Genomic DNA, 17,061 nt, shown 5'->3' with positions numbered 1-17,061 from the left:
ATCAAGGCCCCCGGAGTAGACAAAATTCCTTTAGTACTACTGACAACCTTGGCAGAGCCAGTCCTGACAAAACCCTACCATCTGGTGAGCAATATGTATGAGACAGGCAAAATACTCTCAGACTTCAAGAAGAATATAATAATCCCAATCCCAAAGACAGCAGGTGTTGACAGATGTGAAAATTACCAAACTATCAGTTTAATAAGTCACATCTGCAAAATACTAACGCAAATTCTTTACAGACGAATGGAAAAACTGATAGAAGGCGACCTCGGGGAAGATCAGTTTGAATTCCGTAAGAAGAAAGATTAAGGAAAGGCAAACCTACGTTTCTACCATTTGTAGACTTAGAGAAAGCTTTTGACAATGTTGATTGGAATACTCTCTTTCAAATTCCAAAGGTGGCACGCGTAGAATACAGAGAGTGAAAGGCTATTTACAATTTGTACAGAAACCAGATGGCAGTTATAAGAGTCAAGGGGTATGAAAGAGAAGCAGTGGTTGGGAGGGGAGTGAGACAGGGTTGTAGCCTATCCCCAATGTTATTCAATCTGTATATTGAGCAAGCAATAAAGGAAAAAAAAAAGTTGGGAGTAGGTATTAAAATCCATGGAGAAGAAATGAAAACTTTGAGGTTCGCCGATGACACCGTAATTCTATCAGAGGCAGCAAGGGACTTGGAAGAGCAGTTAAACGGAATGGAGAGTGTCTTGAAAGGAGGGTATAAGATGAACATCAAAAAAAGCAAAACGAGAATAATGGAATGTAGTCGAATTAAATCGGGTGGTGCTGAGGGAATTAGATTAGTAAATGAGACACTTAAAGCAGTAAAGGAATTTTGCTATTTGGGGAGCAAAATAACTGATGATGGTCGAAGTAGAGAAGGTATACAATGTAGACTGGCAATGGCAACGAAAGCGATTCTGAAGAAGAAAAATTTGTTAACATATAGGTTTAAACGTCTGGAAGTTGTTTCTGAAAGTATTTGTATGGACTGTGGCCATGTATGGAAGGGAAACGTGGACGATAAATAGTTTAGACGAAAATAGAAGCTTTCGAAATGTGGTGGTACAGAAGAATGCTGAAGACTAGATGAGTAGATCACATAACTAAGGAGAAGGTTTTGAATAGAATTGGAGAGAAGAGAAATATGTGGCACAGCTTGATTAGATGAAGGGATCGGTTGATAGAGCATATTCTGAGGCATCAAGCGATCACCAGTTTAGTATTGGAGGGCAGTGTGGAGGGTAAAAATCATAGAGAGAGACCAGGAGATGAATAAATTTAACAGATTCAGAAAAATGTAGGTTGCAGTAGGTACTGGGAGATAAAGAACCTCGTATAGGATAGAGTAAACGGAGAGCTGCATCAGACCAGTCTCTGGACTTAAAAACCACAACAACATCAACAACAACATAGCGTAATTCACGAAGATATGCAGCTATTTTAATATGTTATTCTACAAGTAAAACTAAAGAAAAACTTCATATAAACATAGATCTGCAAATGTTTTGTTGCGAACTTACAGCTGGATGTTCTGGAAAACTACTGCACATACACGTCTGGGACATGTTTTACTATATTCACCAGGTCAATAACAACAAACTAAATGGCAATCGTGCTTTACTTTAATCTCGTACAGTTTTTCGATGGCTTCATATTAGTGAAGTTGGTAAATTTCAGACAAAAAGTTTGGTAGCCGTAACTCCGTAACTAAACATTTGCGGACCTATGTTTATATTTTGTTTTGAGCAGGAAAGGCACCACAGGATATTTTAATTTCCACCGTCTGGACTTTTACAAACTAATTTGTAAAACTTTGTCAGCACGACCAGGAAGGATTCACAATTCACTCTCATAGCAATGGAAATTCAGAAACGAAACAAAATAATCTTTTTTACCCGTGAGATTTCATCGTTTTTCACTTACTTTTGGCTGCATTTGTTGCTTAGGTAAACTTTTGTTCATAAGAAACGGACATTCTTCCATGCATTTTGCACAGCATACAAACCATAAACTTCATGTTTAGAAAAAAAGTCAAATTTTATAGTTAATTATCTCAATTCTTACCGCAGTTTTTAATAGATTTGAAACTTCTAGAGTTTTGCATTAAGGAGTATGTGTTTAATAAGCATACCAAGCTTGAAAGTAACTGGATATCTATTTTGGATGTCATATGTACCTAAATACAGAAATTTGCGTTTTGGAGAAAATGGTCGTTTAAGTTTCTGCTTGTATTTGGCATTGTTTCAGAGCTTTTCAGTAGTATAAGCAGGCTCTTTTTCATTTTCTAAATCAGTTTTCTTCCTTTTCACATTCCTATGATGCACTCTCCTTGATTTTATTGTCTCCAAAAATGGTTTATCTGCTTTCACTACACACTGTCTATTGCGTACAAAGCTTTGATACAGTTCATTCCGGGCTTAATTCTCAATTTCTCTAAACGATATCTCCTGCTTTGCAGACCATAATTAAAACATGAAACTGCATCCTAAACACCAATAGCATGTGCATTTCTTCCCACAATAACGATTTTTGGCCATCTTTCTCATACACATTGCGTAAAACTTTCATTTGGATTTTGGGTACCGCCATGAAGACAATTCTTCAACAAGTTTTCATTTGCGAAGTTCCTGAACATAGGTTTGATGGCTTCCATCACAGCAATCGGTAGAGAATTTCTGTGATGATATTCTTCACCACTAGCAATGATTCACTGGAGTAACGTTTGTTGTAGCACCCTTTACTGTGTATCTGTTGCCCTGGTGACATTTTTCGCGATTCAAGCAACAAATTCTAGGCATCTTGTGCGATAATATGGCACAAACGAATACAAAACAACACAGCCAAATGAATATCGTTTCGAAATTCACAACACCACACTGCAAGCCTTTCAAAACAGACAACAGACAAATTCAGCCATCAAAACGATGCACGTCGATAGCAGCAGAGAAAATATCGACATCAATAGTCCTTTGTTTCACGTAAGACAATCTCTGGCGCAAATATAAACATTCGATTACTACAGAGCGAAATAGACTTATGTGTGACGGAAGAATGCTGTGCAAAGGGATGTGGGCGTTGCATCTTGATACACTTAATACCAAATAACGTGCTTTATAATGTGTCAAATATATATGTTTTATACATCAAAATTTTCAGGAAGATGTGAGCTACAAGATTGACGTATTTTTGAAAAATCGTTTACTTTAAATTGTTGACATTTCTTCGGTTTTCGGGAATCAAATGAAGAACTCGTTTGGCGACGCCGCATGTAGCAGGCTGCTTGAATGTGCGCACGTGACGACCCAATTGGCTAACTTCAATGGTAAATAGCTCGGAAACGGAGAATTGTATCGATTTTTTTCTGAACAATAGTTCCTCAGTACAGCCGCCCCTGCAACACTTTCTGCTTCCCTGACAAACTAACTGTTTTGCGTCCACGTGTCCACACTTCAGTACCTGAAATGTTGCCCAGGGGAGAAAAATACCTTAAAAGCTTGCTTGTGCCATAAATACTAGAAGTTTATAATCAACCTAAAGACAATCTATTCTTAATAGCTATAATTATTAGTCTCCAAATGAATTATATTTGCAACAATTGTGTGACTGTGGAAGCACCTCGTACAATAGCTACTGTAAGCCAACCATTACCATGACCGAAAGTGTCGTTAATATCAACGCTAAAATTAACTCTACATCCAACAAATACACAAGGTCCATCCACAAGAGCAGTAGCGGCAACAGATTTAATTGGTATGCGGTTCTTCTTATCACCAGATGTTGTAGCGAACTCGATGTTCTCGATCGTTTTATACACTGTAGACCGCTTACGACGAATGTATCTCCTTCGTGGCATGTTGGCGGCGTTCAATGCAGTTGCCTGTGCAGCAGCAGCAGCGCGAATAAGACGCTTTGCGCTGATCGCTCGCTTATATAGGCAGCGCTGACGTCATGACCTAGAACGGGACTTAAACGAGGCCGCCGCGCGTACGCGTGCGCTTAGATCTACTTTAGCACGCGTACGCTGTAAGCGTACCACTGCTCAGCGGCTAAGTCCCGCCGAAAGTTTAAGTCCCGTTCAAGGTCATGACGTCAGCGCTGCCTATATAAGCGAGCGATCAGCGCAAAGCGTCTTATTCGCGCTGCTGCTGCTGCACAGGCAACTGCACTGAACGCCGCCAACATGCCACGAAGGAGATACATTCGTCGTAAGCGGTCTACAGTGTATAAAACGATCGAGAACATCGAGTTCGCTACAACATCTGGTGATAAGAAGAACCGCATACCAATTAAATCTGTTGCCGCTACTGCTCTTGTGGATGGACCTTGTGTATTTGTTGGATGTAGAGTTAATTTTAGCGTTGATATTAACGACACTTTCGGTCATGGTAATGGTTGGCTTACAGTAGCTATTGTACGAGTTGGGTCTGGTACTCCATCTGTACCAGGACTAGAAAGTTTTGTCGACAGAGATATAATTGCGTATCGTACTTATCATATGGCTGAACTTGCTAATAAAGACTTTGGTAAATCCGCATATATGTCGCCCTCTGCACTTGTGTTGTATAGCCGTAATAAGAGGAAAGTGTCTGTAAATGAATCTGTATTTATTTGGATTAAGGGTAAAGGTGTATGTGAGTATGTTAAGTTTCTAAATCCTTTTATGACAGTTTTTGTGACAACCAGAGTTACAGAGTGACGAATTAAATTTCCCAATTGTTAGCCAACGATGCAGCAATATGCCCATACTGTCTGCTAACTATTTAGCGGATCTTAACTGAGGCAGAGCGGAAAGCACTCCGTCTTCAGGCCCAAGTGGCCATCGCGACCATCCGACCGCCGCGCCATCCTCAGCTGAGGAGGCGGATAGAAGGGGCACACCACTCTCCCTGCCGTTATGATGGTTTTCTTTGTCCAGAGCCGCTACTACTCGGTCGAGTAGCTCCTCAGTTGGCATCGTGAGGCTGGGTGCACACCAAATAGATGAAGCGCAACACCCCAGCGCCATTTGGCAAGGAGTTATCTCCATCAGAGTCTATCTGCAGGCATGCAGCGCGAGTGTCAAAGCAGAAACCTCTAAGCAAGTGTCACAAACACAGCAGGGCACTACTGGTGGGTAGAGACGCAGGTGCGGATGGTGACTCACGTCCTCAGTGCGTCCAAACATGGCGTTCTCGACGAGTTGCTGCACCGGCTGTTGCCTTAGGAAGTCCACCAGCTGCTGCGGGTCGTCCGTCTTGAGGCCCAGGTGTGCAGCCAGGGTGAAGGATCGAGCCCGCATGCGGTCGGAGCACACGCCGTCTCCCAGAACCACGCCACTGTGCGCTATGGCTCTGTGAAACAGGCCTGAAAAGGTCATAGCAAAACATTGCAGCATGTCTCGATACCTAGTGGAGACGCAGAAAAATACCAAAAACATTGATGAAACTTCAATGAGCTCATTTCAGTCCTGAAATGAGCAGCACAAGCTAGTTTCAAAGTCTTGTAAGGTAGACTAAGGGGAATACCAAAATTAATTAAGCAGAGGAGTTGCTCTGATTGATCTGCTTGCAGCTGAGCTTACGATATAGGACACAATCTCAGTGGACAAGCTCTAGAGTAACTTCGATAATTACCATTTGTTTCAAGCTATTCAGTCAGTTCTTGAGAACAGAAGATCTATATATGTTTCTGTAATTAAAAAAGAAACGTAGGTGGAGAAGTCAATGTAATGGCTACGATCAGGGAAGTGTAGTTTCAGCAATTTTACTTGATTTCTACGCAAATGGGTAAAGAATTTTCTGTAAAGTGAAGCGTTTCCCCTGCACAGATAGTCTTGCTCTTGCTGCGCAGAATGAACATTTTGAACTTGATGAAGAGCAACTAGCAGGCACCTTGTCTACCATGTGACGTATTACAAACAAAATACGAGAGCAAATCCTTTGAAAACTCAGGTATGTGCTTGTCATTTAGCAGCTAGACAGGAAAGACAAAAACTCAAAATATATGCTGAAAATCAGCAGCTGGAATACACAGCGAATTCTAAATGCCTAGGAGCACTCCTTGATCGGTCTTACACCTAGAAAACAACTGCATTGAAACTGCTAAGAAAGCAGCACTGAGGAACAATGTTTTCAAAAAGCTTGCTTGCAGTTAGTGGAAGCAAATACAGCAGACCACACAGTCCTAGTCTGGTCTAGACTTGTCCATGTGGAAATGTTGATGTCATCCTGAATGAAACATGCTTTTAACAATTGCCTCTATGAAGGATACACCCGTACGTAATCTAGGGAGCAGTTGGTTTCTCTGGTCCAAGTATATGATGATAAACAATATAATTCACAGAAATGATCAAATAGAGCTTTGATGAAAAACATGTGATGTACTGTGCACGGAGAAACTGTCCAGTAAGACTAAAATCCTGAAGAAGATTCATGAACAATATGGACAGAATTTCCTGAACTGCACCCAACTTGAGATACTGGTCAACTGATGCCCATCTCAGGTGAGAAACTTGGTGGACCTTCAATAATTTAAGAACAGGTGTTGCACTTGTAAGGCTATCACCACTGAGGTTACAAGACAGAAGTGACATTTTCCAGATTGTGGTGAGGTGTAGTAAATGGCAATGTATTCTGTCCTATCAGTCCCTTTAAGTGGGCATTCCAATATCTATGGCTAATAAACAGTGCTACTACTGACATTGCCCGATTTCAGGCTGAAAAATTTAGAAGACATTGCCCAAAACCGACCTGAACAGGAAAACTGAAAGTAAAGTAATTAGTAAAAGTGCAGCACAACTCTGGCAGTTGAATTCAAATCTCATTCAAGTAGTAGGACGGAGGGGATTCTAGGCCAACTCATTGTATTTTCTAGCCCAAGGCAATTTCGATGCACAGTATTCATTGATTATGTCACAACTGCGAGTTAAACTTAACCTTCAGTGCTGGAAGTATTCAGGCTGTTCTAAAACAGATGTTTCTCATATGCTTAACACACATCTATTCTTATGAATGGTCACAGGTTTTGTTGACCAATGGCAAAGTATCACATAATGACGAAAAACCTTAATTGGTAGACAGTTCAACATAGTTGCCAACTCCCCTACTGATGCCTACTTACACAAGTTAATTGTAATATCTAGTAATATTCCAGAGACATCTATGCATCGCTCTCACAGTGACTGCAGAGGCAGGGTTAGGCTGACTGTAGCATGAAGAGTGGCATTTCAGCAATCATACTTCTAATGTTCTGTATGCGAATGGAATGGGTATAAATGTAATACATGGTGCAACAGAAAACACTGTCTGTTGAGCAATTTACAGTAGTTTGGAAAGTACACATATAGATGTACACTGGTGACCAAAATTAAAGCAACAAACAGATGTTATGCTAGGTTGCATTTATTTTACCACAAAACAGTATAAGCAGATGACTGTAAAATAGAAACAACGTAAAAAAATACAGAAGATAAACAGTTTCAACTTGCATAACGATAGACCAAAATGTTCTTCATTCTTCGCAGCTTAACTGATTTACACAGACAGCTGGTTAATGGGCTCACTATGGGGTGTGTCCACCTTTCGCATCAATACAGGCTTTACAGCCATGGGGCATGCTGTATGAAGTAGACCATTATCGTCCATCAATACCTGAGCCCACAGGACCCTGCAACAACTGCATGTTACACCCAAGATCTTATCACAATACCTGACAGCAGTTAAACCTTGTGGATTCACCCATACAATTAAATGAGGAGGTATTCGACTGCTCACCATAATCCCTGGCGACAACTCCTCGAGATCGATCTCTTTCCACAATTTAGATTCTGAGATCGTGTTCCATGTTTCCCTCCAGATGCGAATGCATCGAGAATCACTCTCCAGATCAAATCTGGAATCATCTGTGAAAAGAACACGGGCCCACTGTTCAACTGTTCGGTTGGCATGTTGAGGAATATAGCAGGTCGCCAAAAGTATAAGCCATCTGCTGACGCCTTCTGTACATCGATTGTCTCGATACAATACATCCTGTGTGCCTGTCAGATGCCAGTCACGGTGCAGAAGTAAGGCGTTAATGTCGTGGCCTTACAGCCTCTCTTTCTTATATCACATGTGTTCCGCCCTACCCTGGTCGTTGGGATACTGATTCAGTCTCCATGAATTGTCTTCACATCCAAGAAACGACAGAACGATTCACATTAAGCCATTAGGCCACATCTGCTTGCAGCTGTCCTGCTTCCATTTTTCTTATGGCTTTCCACTGCAGAGATTCTGGTAAGCATTATCCCTGTGTCATACTGCGCCGTCTGTGGCTATGTACACATAGCTCGTGGATGTGGACTGCTTGACAAATACTGTCTCATTTGATAGGTGCACTGACATCATCATTGGCGAAGTCGTCTGTTGACTGGAATGCCGTATTCTCTGCAGAACGCAACTGTACGGACATCTGTTAGCTTTTTGTATGATTATATCGCGAATTAGACGCCGGACAGGGAAACAGCGGTTTGTTGCTCTAATTTTGGACACCAGTGTAGATAGTGCCCACAAAAACTAGAAAATATGTCTTGTAAACAAACGTCTACAAGCAAATATTTATTGATTGGGTCGAGAACAGTCTACTCATTGCTGACTGGCTATGTCTGCCTTTGTATTTAGGCTTCTGACTGCTATACATTTCTAAGAGACATAACATTTAACAATACTAAAAGTCGTCTCTTCCATCAGCAATTCCGCCTGTCTCTTTTTGTGGTTGTGTTGGCATCAGAACAAGAGCAGGGGTTCTGTGGAAAGGAGTTGATGTAAAGAGTCAAACATAGTTATTTCTTTCCTCACAGTAGTCTCCCATCATTTAGCCAACTATGTTTCTCGACAATGACATGTAACATATTGGACACGACACCCTCAACACTGACTCAGCTGGTCTGAGAATGTTTTTCCACACAAGCGACATATCATCAGGCATCCTGACCTTCAGACGTAAGTTCCCTTTCCTCCGGCGCTTGGTCAGACGCTTAAAAATAAATCGAAACCTAGTGATTGTGTAAAAGGGTTGTTCTCTCTTTCAAAGTAGGCGACATGTAGGTGTCCCTCTGTATTTCAGATTAAATTTCATCATATCTTATTCTAGAAGAAGCAATTTATTTCAATTTAAGGCCATTCCTCAAGTTCTTTTGAAAGATTATAGGGAAATCAGAACGAACAAGACCTACTACATTGTTCTGCATTTAATAGAAATGTGCTACCTCTTAATCTAAGTGGACAGAATAAAAATATAAGATTTCTGTTGTTTTTGTGGTTCCATACATCAGTTATTAAAAACGGAACCCATATACTATCACTTTGTTGTCTGTCTCTCTGTTTGTCTGTCTGTCCAACTGTTATGAAGCCATTTTATTCAAAAACTGGTAGACATGTCGAGTTCTTATTTATGTCACATACTAGGATAGGGACCATTTGCAGTGCAAACAATTTAACTTAGTAAGTCAATATAATCAAAAGATACAGAAATTTATGTGACATATTTTGCTACTTACAAACTCGTCATCAAAACCTATGGGGTGTTTCCTGTTGACCTAGTATGACCATACACTACCGGAAAAAAACAGTACACCTGGAAAGACGAGGTCGATTTTAATCCATCGATGGCATACGAGACGGGGATAGTATGTGTAGTGATAATGGTTTCAATGTCGTTCGCCAACAGATAGCACGGTGACAAGCAAGTAGGTGACCATGCCACGGAGTCACACTTGTTCTTCCTGCAGCCAACTAAGCAAGACTGAAAGGGGTCAAACTATACTCCATTCGGAAAATTTCCACACAAGTTGGACATGCTGCATCAGTTGTGCGACGATGCTGGTAACAGTGGTCACGTGAACATTCTCACGGCCATAGACAAGGTTCTGGACGTCCACGCAGCACAGATGCCCACCAGGATCTTCGTATTGTAAGGGCAGCAGTGGTAGATTGTACACCTACCAGAGCACAGATAAGAGGACTTGTGAGTCCAGACATGACAACACGAACTGTTGCGAACTGGTTATTAGTACACCTCTAGCCCATCTTCCACTCACACCACTGCATCGATGTGCACGGCCTGACTGGTGCCATCAGAGGATCAATTGGAATGACATACTGTGGTCTTCAGTGATGAAAGCAGATTCTGCCTGCACGCAAATGATGATAGTTGCGCGTACAACAGAGACCTTGTGAGCGTTATCTCATGGAGACTCATTGGCGGCACCCCACGCTTTATAGTCTGGGGTGCGGTAAGCTACAGCTCTTGTTTAACGTTTAGTGTTTCTCGAGGGGACGCTAACTAGACATCAGTACGAGCAGAATGTTGCTATACCAGTTGTTTTGCTGTTCTTGCAACAGAAACAAGATGTTTCAGCAGGACAATGCCTACCCCTTTCACTATCCGCTAAACTCGAACGTGCAGTAACTTCCCTGACCAGCAATATCTCTGGAGTTGTCGCTAGTCAGGCACATATCGGATATGATGGGACGAGAAGTGCCTTATGTGACTCATCAACCAACAACTCTTAGGAAACCACGTGACCAGATCAAGCTGGCATGGCGTAACGTATCCCAGGACAGTTTTCACGATCCATGCGATCGACTGGATGCCTGCATTGCTGCCTGTGGAGACTACGTCAGTTGCTAAAAAGAGAGTTTCAGAAAGGAGCGATAACTGGTGCCTCAGAACTGCTTGTGCTGTTGGTATGTAAATGTAATCATTTCATGTATCCCATATGCGCTGTTGTAACAGTAAATCTTAAGAGCATCTGAAATCTCTAAAAGGGTATATTAATTTTTTTCCAGCAGTGGATGTGGCAAGAAGCAAGCTCTTGCAGTACAATAATGGAAAATTCCCAGACTTTTTAATTTGTAATTGTATCACATACAAAAAAATACTTTTTCGTCATTTGTTGTAAGTTAGGCTATCTGTCCCTTTGTTAAGACCCCTTTTTTCTTAGGAATGGGAAGACGTATCAGACTGCAATAAAAAAAGGATTAAATGAAAGTTACATGACTAGTAACAGACTTGGTATTAAATGGTAGTGCTGTTTAATTTATACATGGGTTCCATCGCCAGAATAAACCCAACAAATTTATTTCAGTACCATTATATGGGGTTTTCAGTGCCAATTACTCATTCAGTAACTGCAGACATACTACATGTGAAATCATCTAGAGGCCACGGAGCCACAGAAAGGTCGGCAACTTGAATTGGTACCATAGACATTAACAAGGGCTTGCTGCAGTCCACAACAACGAGTAGGAGACACTCCAGAAATCATGCTTCCGTCTCAGCACAGCAGAGCCCTAACACTGAGATCAATACAGTGTCTAACATGCAAGAGCTCTGCCCCAGCTCGTGACACCTGCTACAGCAGTCACCATCATCGAGTATGACAGTGAGACAAGACATCAGTTTGCTTAAAAGCACAGTCAGTGCCAGTTTTAAATTATGTAGCAATCCTGTGTCCTAATGAAGCAAATCTTTTATTCATTTTTGTAATAAAGTGGACTAATTGAGCCTTGTGCAGCTCGCATTGGTGCCTTTGGTAGGTTGGCTTCGTTAATAGGGATAGTCGCATCTCGTATTCTTCTTGTGTTTACTGGCGCCAATATGTTTGCTAGCGTTGTCTATCCGCAAGTGGCAGCAGCAAGGTTTATCGATATCAAGCACCGTGGTACTATCTTTGGAAGGACGTCAAGTGTTTTCCAGGCCGGGTGTGTCGGGAGTTCGGTTGGGACAGAGCAGCAGTGCGGTCTGGCAGTGCGGGGACATGCCGGGGCAGCTGGCCGCACCCAGGTACTGCCAGATCAAGGGCCGCAAGCTCGTTGTCCACCGGATCCAGCTCGTTCGATGTGAGTGAACATTAACCCAGTAGTGAAACCTCCACTATTTTGAGATCACGCCGTTTGTTCACGCAGTGCTGGTCGCAGGGTCGCTGGGACGAAGAGCAATGAGTGGAGTGTTTGGAATTGGCGCAATTACTTAGCCATCCTCCGCTTATTATTATTCGTTGAATTCTTACCTTTCTTCGCCCTGCGCTGCTGTCTGGTAAGGCATGTAGTTAGACAGCCTCCTTGATTGTGGTTCGGATAGGTTGTTTCTGTTGGACTGCTTTGGTTGTAGTGGTTCCTTCTGCTTCTGGATGTTCTCAACGTCAGATTCTGAAGACGCAGTACTGTCTGCCGATTCCGCCTTGCCTGGGTTATTCCATCGTTGTGTTGGTTATCAGACGTTAGGCAGAGTTTCCAAGAGTATTGGTCTGTGTTTGAACTGTCACTAGTTTGAGTTGAAATCTGGTTAAGTGATTACGACTCTTGCCTACCTGTCTCATCAGTTACGAAGTTGAGCGACTTTCCCAGGCCGACCCTAGGAGCACTGTCTGAGGCCCACTTTTCACCTGGTTCGATCAGATTTTGAGATCGTTTTCTTAATAAAAAAGAATTTTTAATTTTCAGTTATTACTATTGGGGCCTTTAGCTGCCAAGTAATTTGAATTTCTGGGGAACAATGCATTCACCTGTGAATGCAATTTATCTAAAGAACTTTTAATTCGATATTGTCTCTTAATAGTGAAATGTAATGATTGTGTTTTTTAAAAAAATATTTTAGTACCTCTTCAGCCGTTACATTGTTTTTTTGAGTTATTAGTATTGGGGCTTTCAGCCAACAAATAATTTGAATTTCTGGTTAATAAGGCCTTCAGTCGTGAGTGCAACTTGCTTAAGAATATTTTATTACACATTGTCTTAACAGTTTAATTTGATAATTGTTCCTTATAGTCAACCTTATTTGCAGGTGGTTCCAAATGAAGTGTACGTGATTAAAAAAGAAAGAAAACTGAGCAACCAATGGTAACTAAGTAAGGCCTCGTCCACACCCAATCCTACCTTTCCCTAAGTACCACGTTTCACTAATATTTCACGCGTACAACGTTGATGAGCCTTTTCCCAGAGGAGCCAAAGAACCCACAGTTATGTACCGATGACAGAAGTCATGTTACAACACCACACATGGCTCCCCATCCAGAATTCGTTATAGTAAAAACTGACTAAATTGCGCATGCAGACATTCCTATGACCAGTGTCTGTAATACAGCAGAAATGACAATAATTATTAATAGCGTTCGTAAGTGTTTCTACATGGAAACATGACCTGTTGTACTCTTTGGTTCCAAATAAAGTGTACGTGATTTAAAAAAAGAAGAAAACTGTGCAACCAACGGTAACAGAGTTACCTTACATAATTTTTGGAAATCACGAGATCCTAAATCTGCATACTGGCCAGCATTTTGACCAAATGTCGTCTTGACTACGAGCCCATTTTTCCAGCTGCTTGGTGCCAACAACTGTGAGAGGAGAGATGGAACAAATTTAATTTTTAATTATTTTGATAGCAAATGAGATCAGACTTTCAGGCACGTTTTATGACCTCAATTTGTAAAACGTAAACAGGATTTACACTGATTTAGAAGAAAAATGTGAATTTTAGGCACTAAAAGGACTTACATGCCTACAAACAAGATCCTACAGCTATTTTTAAATAACTAATATTTCATATAAAAACCACATTACATTTAGAAAACTCCATTTACCGGAGAAAGTTCTAAAATCCTTTTTTTCTAAGTTAAGTGTTTATTGCTCTGTCTGGTTTACGTAAGAAAAAAAACGGCCACTGCGGTCGTACAAAGGATGGTGCTGCGCTCCACACTACACTTACAGTTCCTAGGAACTTTCCAGCCCACTGTCTATATCAGTGACTGAGGAAGAATACAGGATTAGATGATTCCAGGAATGTGCCTGGAAAATTTACGCTGAAGCCAGGATCTACTGTAACTCAGACAGTGTAGTGAAGAAACGGTGTTACAAGCAACCAGTGGCCCTCCTGGGTAGGCATTACGGGCATAACGTGAAAGATACCAAGTCTAGAAATCTAGAAGCTACGGGAGCCTATCATAACCTGTTAAAAAGCAAACAATACATAGAATATAACAAACTCCATTAAACTAGTACAAACAAAGTCCAGTAAGAAAAGACCGAGTTGAGTCTGCTATCAGTTCGTTGTTTGTCAACAGTTTAGCTGTATGCCATATATATACAGTCTTACTTCACTACTTGCCTTTATAATCCCAATAGTATGAAGTTCAGCAAATAACGAAATTTTTCTTGTTGTTGCTAGCATACAGAGATGCTCGATTAAGCTGGCAGGTGGCTTTAGAATATACAGGGTACGAAATTTGCTACATGGACCTGCCACCGATGACGGCAACAGTGGACCTATCCTGGCTCCTCGATAAATCAAGAAAATAAAGATAGGTAAGGAGCCAATGCCGTAGAGTACCTGGTGATTTATTTGCTCTCAGATCTTTCACTTATTTCTCTACCGCAGAGATGCTTATTACTATGTCGTTCATACGGAATCCTGTCCGATGGTCAAATGACGGTCAGTTTGTACGATTGTCTTGTGTGAACGATTTCTTGAATGTGAAATTTAAAACCTCGGTTTTTGTTTATCTTCAACTGCAGACTGGTCAGCTAAGGACTGAATTGACGTCTCAGACTCGCTTAGCGATTTTACGTAAGACCAAAATTTTCTCGGATTCTCTACCAGACCTTTTGCTAAGGTGTGGAGTTGTATGCTTCGCGCATACATCTTTTCACAGATCCATGAATCTCCACTAACCAGCGTTTTTCGTCATTTGTGCGGTCCCTTTTGAACTGAAACAGCCTACGCTTCCTCAGCATCCACCCAATTTCGTTATTAAATCTCGGTGGGTTTTTCCCGTTCTTTGTCCACTTGCTAGGCACATAATTGTCGAGACCAAGATTTACAATCTGCATAAACCCTACCCATAATTCCTCTATATCCATCTTACTGACACTAAGTGTTGTAAAAAAAATGGCTCTGAGCTGTATGGGACTTAACTTTAGAGGTCATCATTCCACTAGAACGTAGAACTACTTAAACCTAACTAACCTATGGACATCACACTCATCCATGCCGGAGGCAGGATTCGAACCTGCGACCGTAGCGGTCGCGCGGTTCTAGATTGTAGCGCCTAGAACCGCTCGACCACTCCGGCCGGCTAAGTGCTGTCATTTCACTGTGTCTAAGTGAGACTCTAGTAACTGCTTAACTGCTCTATTTAGCAGAAACACTCTCCTGGCCTCCTTGACTCAGTTTTTAACTTTCGTAGTCGTAGTTGCTATAATGATATCATGATCTATAATCCCCGTTTCTATACTGACACTGTCGATAACGTTCTGTCACTTTGTTGCTTCAAGGTCTGAGATATTTGCACTGCGTGTGGGCTGCTGAGCTAGCGCTCAAAGCTGTTTTCAGAGAACGTGTTCAATAGTATTTCGCATGACTGTTTGTATGCATTCCCCGCAATGAATCCATAGACATTCGTGTTTATAGTCGGTTAGTTAAAGCTGCCTTCAATTAGTATTACATGATCTGTGTATTTATTCGCTACTGACTGTAGAGTTTCTTTCAATGAGTCTAGAACTGTCACAGCAGAATCGGGTGGCTAGTAAAAACATCCAACAGTTACCTTGGTTCCGCCTACAGCTGTTACACCCGATCAGATCACTTTACTTGTCACACTCAACTTCGATCTCAATAGAGACAATATTTTTTTTCAATTGAAATGTACATTTCCTCTCCTCTGGCCTCTAATCTATCTTTGCGATGTACGTTCCACAACTAGCTTCACATCTCAGAGCGTGCCACTTCGGGTTTCAGCAAGCTCTCGGTCCCAAGAATAATTTCATCGTGGGAACATTTCTGGAGGGCAGGAAATTCGAGAACTTTATTACGAATACCTCGACAGATTACTGATAAAATTATGACGGTCGAAGTGTCTCTTCTCTGAACGCCGCTTGATTTCACTTGTTGTATGTCGACTGGCGAGTGTTCATCAGAGCACCTCAAACTACTGCCTAGCCTGAAAGACCCTCATGTGCACTCCACAAGTACTCTGCTACCCGAGTAGCTGCTTCCTTTGTATAGTGCATCACTAACCAATTAATTGAAGTCCTACAAATCCCCACACGATAACGCGGGTCTAGGAATCTGCAGCTAACACCGTCACAGAGTCGATGAAACCTTTGGTTGAGACCCTCCACTCGCCTCCAAACCAAAGCACACCGATGAACTCTGGAAACTGCTGCAAATTGTGAGCTCTGCTCGCATTCCGCACTCAAGGCCAGCAGTCTTCAACTCCGCCAGCCGCCTGTACGAACTGGCATTCGCCCCAGAACCCAAGCAGCAGGCGTCGTTGGTGCCGACGTGAGCGACATTTTGCAGACGACTGCACCCTGCACGCTCGATAGCCACTGTGAGGGCAGCCTCCACGTCTCGGATGAGGTCCCCCCGATAGACATATCGAGTGCCCATTGGCTTTTTTCCAGCCCTCATCACTATATGCCTAAGGGACTCTATAACACGCCTAACATTGGAGTTCCCAATAACTGCCCCCATGTGCCTGCTTGGACCATGCTGAAGGAGCGGCCACCTGTCCCCACACAGGGTGAATGACTGCGGCAGTCGAGGGTGAATGAGCGTGGTCAGGCGTGGTAACGCCTCAATCGATGCGAACGCGTTACCACCCGCCAGTCACCCTGCTGTGGGGGCAGATCCAGCAAGTCGGGTGGTCTAGTAGGTGCCTCGGAAGGAGAGCCCGTGGGCAAACCAAGCGATACCTGATGTGTCCCATGCAATTCGCCTGATTCTCCGCAACCGCTACACCACAAGGCAAGTGCACATTCAACAAATCGCATACTACGGTTAGCTCCTCCGACGTCCGCACACAGCACACACACATCCTAACCATCCTAGCAAGGCTAACTGAGGAAGTAAACTATAAAAGCAGACAGAATTCTAGATATGCAACTTGATATTCTCCCAATTTATCACCAGTGGACGCTGATGCATTAATGGGCTATGTTGCTGGCTGTTCAGTGAGCAACTATTGCGCTACAGACTGAATGAATTTACACTTACGAAAACGCAAACTCAACATCGTAAACAGGAAAACACCAGATATTT

The 17,061-nt window shown here is 42.2% G+C and overlaps 1 protein-coding gene across 1 annotated transcript in view; it reads right to left on the bottom strand.

The window, feature by feature from the left end:
• LOC126292210 (esterase FE4-like) overlaps window positions 1–17,061 on the bottom strand; it is a 127,257-nt gene that overhangs the window by 60,799 nt on the left and 49,397 nt on the right. The window contains exon 5 of the mRNA XM_049986064.1: window positions 5,150–5,349. Coding sequence (XP_049842021.1) covers window positions 5,150–5,349 — 200 coding nt within the window. The remainder of the gene's footprint in view (window positions 1–5,149; window positions 5,350–17,061) is intronic.

Source organism: Schistocerca gregaria, chromosome 9 (assembly GCF_023897955.1).
Source record: "Schistocerca gregaria isolate iqSchGreg1 chromosome 9, iqSchGreg1.2, whole genome shotgun sequence".
NCBI classification, from domain to species: Eukaryota; Metazoa; Arthropoda; class Insecta; order Orthoptera; family Acrididae; genus Schistocerca; species Schistocerca gregaria.
Note: the sequence above shows the minus strand (reverse complement) of the source record. Positions and strands in the feature narration are given on the sequence as shown.